Source organism: Marmota marmota, unplaced genomic scaffold (genome assembly GCF_001458135.2).
Source record: "Marmota marmota marmota unplaced genomic scaffold, marMar, whole genome shotgun sequence".
In the NCBI taxonomy this organism is placed as follows: Eukaryota; Metazoa; Chordata; class Mammalia; order Rodentia; family Sciuridae; genus Marmota; species Marmota marmota.
In genome coordinates, this window is record NW_025999842.1 from 31,131,119 (window position 1) to 31,132,601 (window position 1,483).

At 40.9% G+C, this 1,483-nt stretch overlaps 1 protein-coding gene across 2 annotated transcripts in view; it reads right to left on the bottom strand.

Annotated features, from left to right (window-relative positions):
- The window catches only part of Lama4 (laminin subunit alpha 4), a 134,829-nt gene extending 134,320 nt beyond the window's left edge, over window positions 1-509 (bottom strand). For both annotated transcript variants that reach the window (XM_048790451.1, XM_015500351.2), the window contains exon 1: window positions 415-509. In XM_048790451.1, coding sequence (XP_048646408.1) covers window positions 415-497 — 83 coding nt within the window. In that variant the 5' untranslated portion in view covers window positions 498-509. The remainder of the gene's footprint in view (window positions 1-414) is intronic.
- Between the last annotated feature and the right edge of the window lie 974 nt (window positions 510-1,483).

The following is a 1,483-nucleotide window of genomic DNA, read 5'->3' on the forward strand; positions in this document are numbered from 1 at the left end:
TATATATATATATATATATATATATACACACATTTTTTTGATCACTGCAGTACACCAAATCTGTCCATATTTGTTTTCTGAAGGATTATATCCTCTTCATCATTAGCTGTCAATTAATCAGTACACTTTTTAATTTGACCTAAGAGCTCTTCTTCCTGCCCATCAGGGAGTGTCCAAGTTCTGAAAGAAAGCCTGAGCTGTGAGGATAGTAGTATATTCATCTGGGACCTTATTTTTGATTAAATATATTCTTTCCCAAATTTTTCCTTATCTTTCTGTAGGCACTATTACTATTTTTGAAGCAAATACTATACTAACATTGACTGCTCACATAATAACTCTTTAATTATATAATATCTTCAAAACTTAAAGAAAAACACACTATTTCTAAAATAAGCAACCATGTTTATTTACCTGTGGCTTGAGTAACCTCCCATTTGCTGAGAATAGCCGTTCCCATTTCTGACTGCTATTGGGCTTCTCCATGTATCAACCATTCAATGAGGCTGTCCTGGATCGTAGAGTGATGGGACAGACAGGCAAGGAGAGGTCATGGATGAGTCTTTTACCACAAGTTGAAGGTAGCAGAACAAAGGGAGTTATCTCCTTACCAAAGGCCCACCCCCAGACCACCAAAGGCCTGAGGGTAGGAGGATTTTATTCTTGCGAAAAGTACAACTGGAGAGCATTTCCAGTGCTGCTGCTTTAAAAGCATAACTCTTCTCCTCTCTATTTTTCCTGGGATTGAGGATGAATATTTGCCAAGCACTATGGTGGCCATTATCTCTGGTGGGACTCCTACCTTCCCCAGGATCAAAGGGGTGCTGATCCATCACCTTCAAAGCACAGCAGAAAGCAAGGAATTTCAGGAAGGCTACGAGATGAAATGGCTTGTCCAAATATACCAAGCCAGGTTGTGCACAATGAGGACCCCACATCTTCCAACTAACTGCCAGACTTCCTGTTGATTCCCAAACCAGACCAAGCTAGTTTTAGTTCTGGTAACAGCAGACATGGTGGTTTTTAGGCTTTATCAAAAGAAAGTTTTAAAATTCCCCGATTGTCCCTCAGTGCAGTTATCAGAAGGTAAATATCAAGGCTGCCTATCCCTTGGCTGTTGGGCCTATTCTCAGCATCCAAGGATCCAGTGAGGGTGTTGTTAACACATCCCATGTGCCCTTCTGTAAATAGAAAGTTGCGTCAGATGCTATTTTGGATTTGTAGGTGCTAATCTTGACATAACTAGACAAGAGGGTTGTTGTGGGAACTGTGTACTAGTGACAATAATTTCATGATGATGTTGGTCAGAGAAGTGAGCAGGAGCTGAGCTACCCCCTCCTGTGAGGTCTCTAATTAGTAATCCTGTAGTAGGGATGGAAAATGTAAGATTGTGTCTCTTTTTCTGCTAATACTCCTCTCCTCTCCTCTTATACTGAGATTCTCCTTCATGAACAGCCCTGGTGGAAGTTCAGATAGTCTGAGG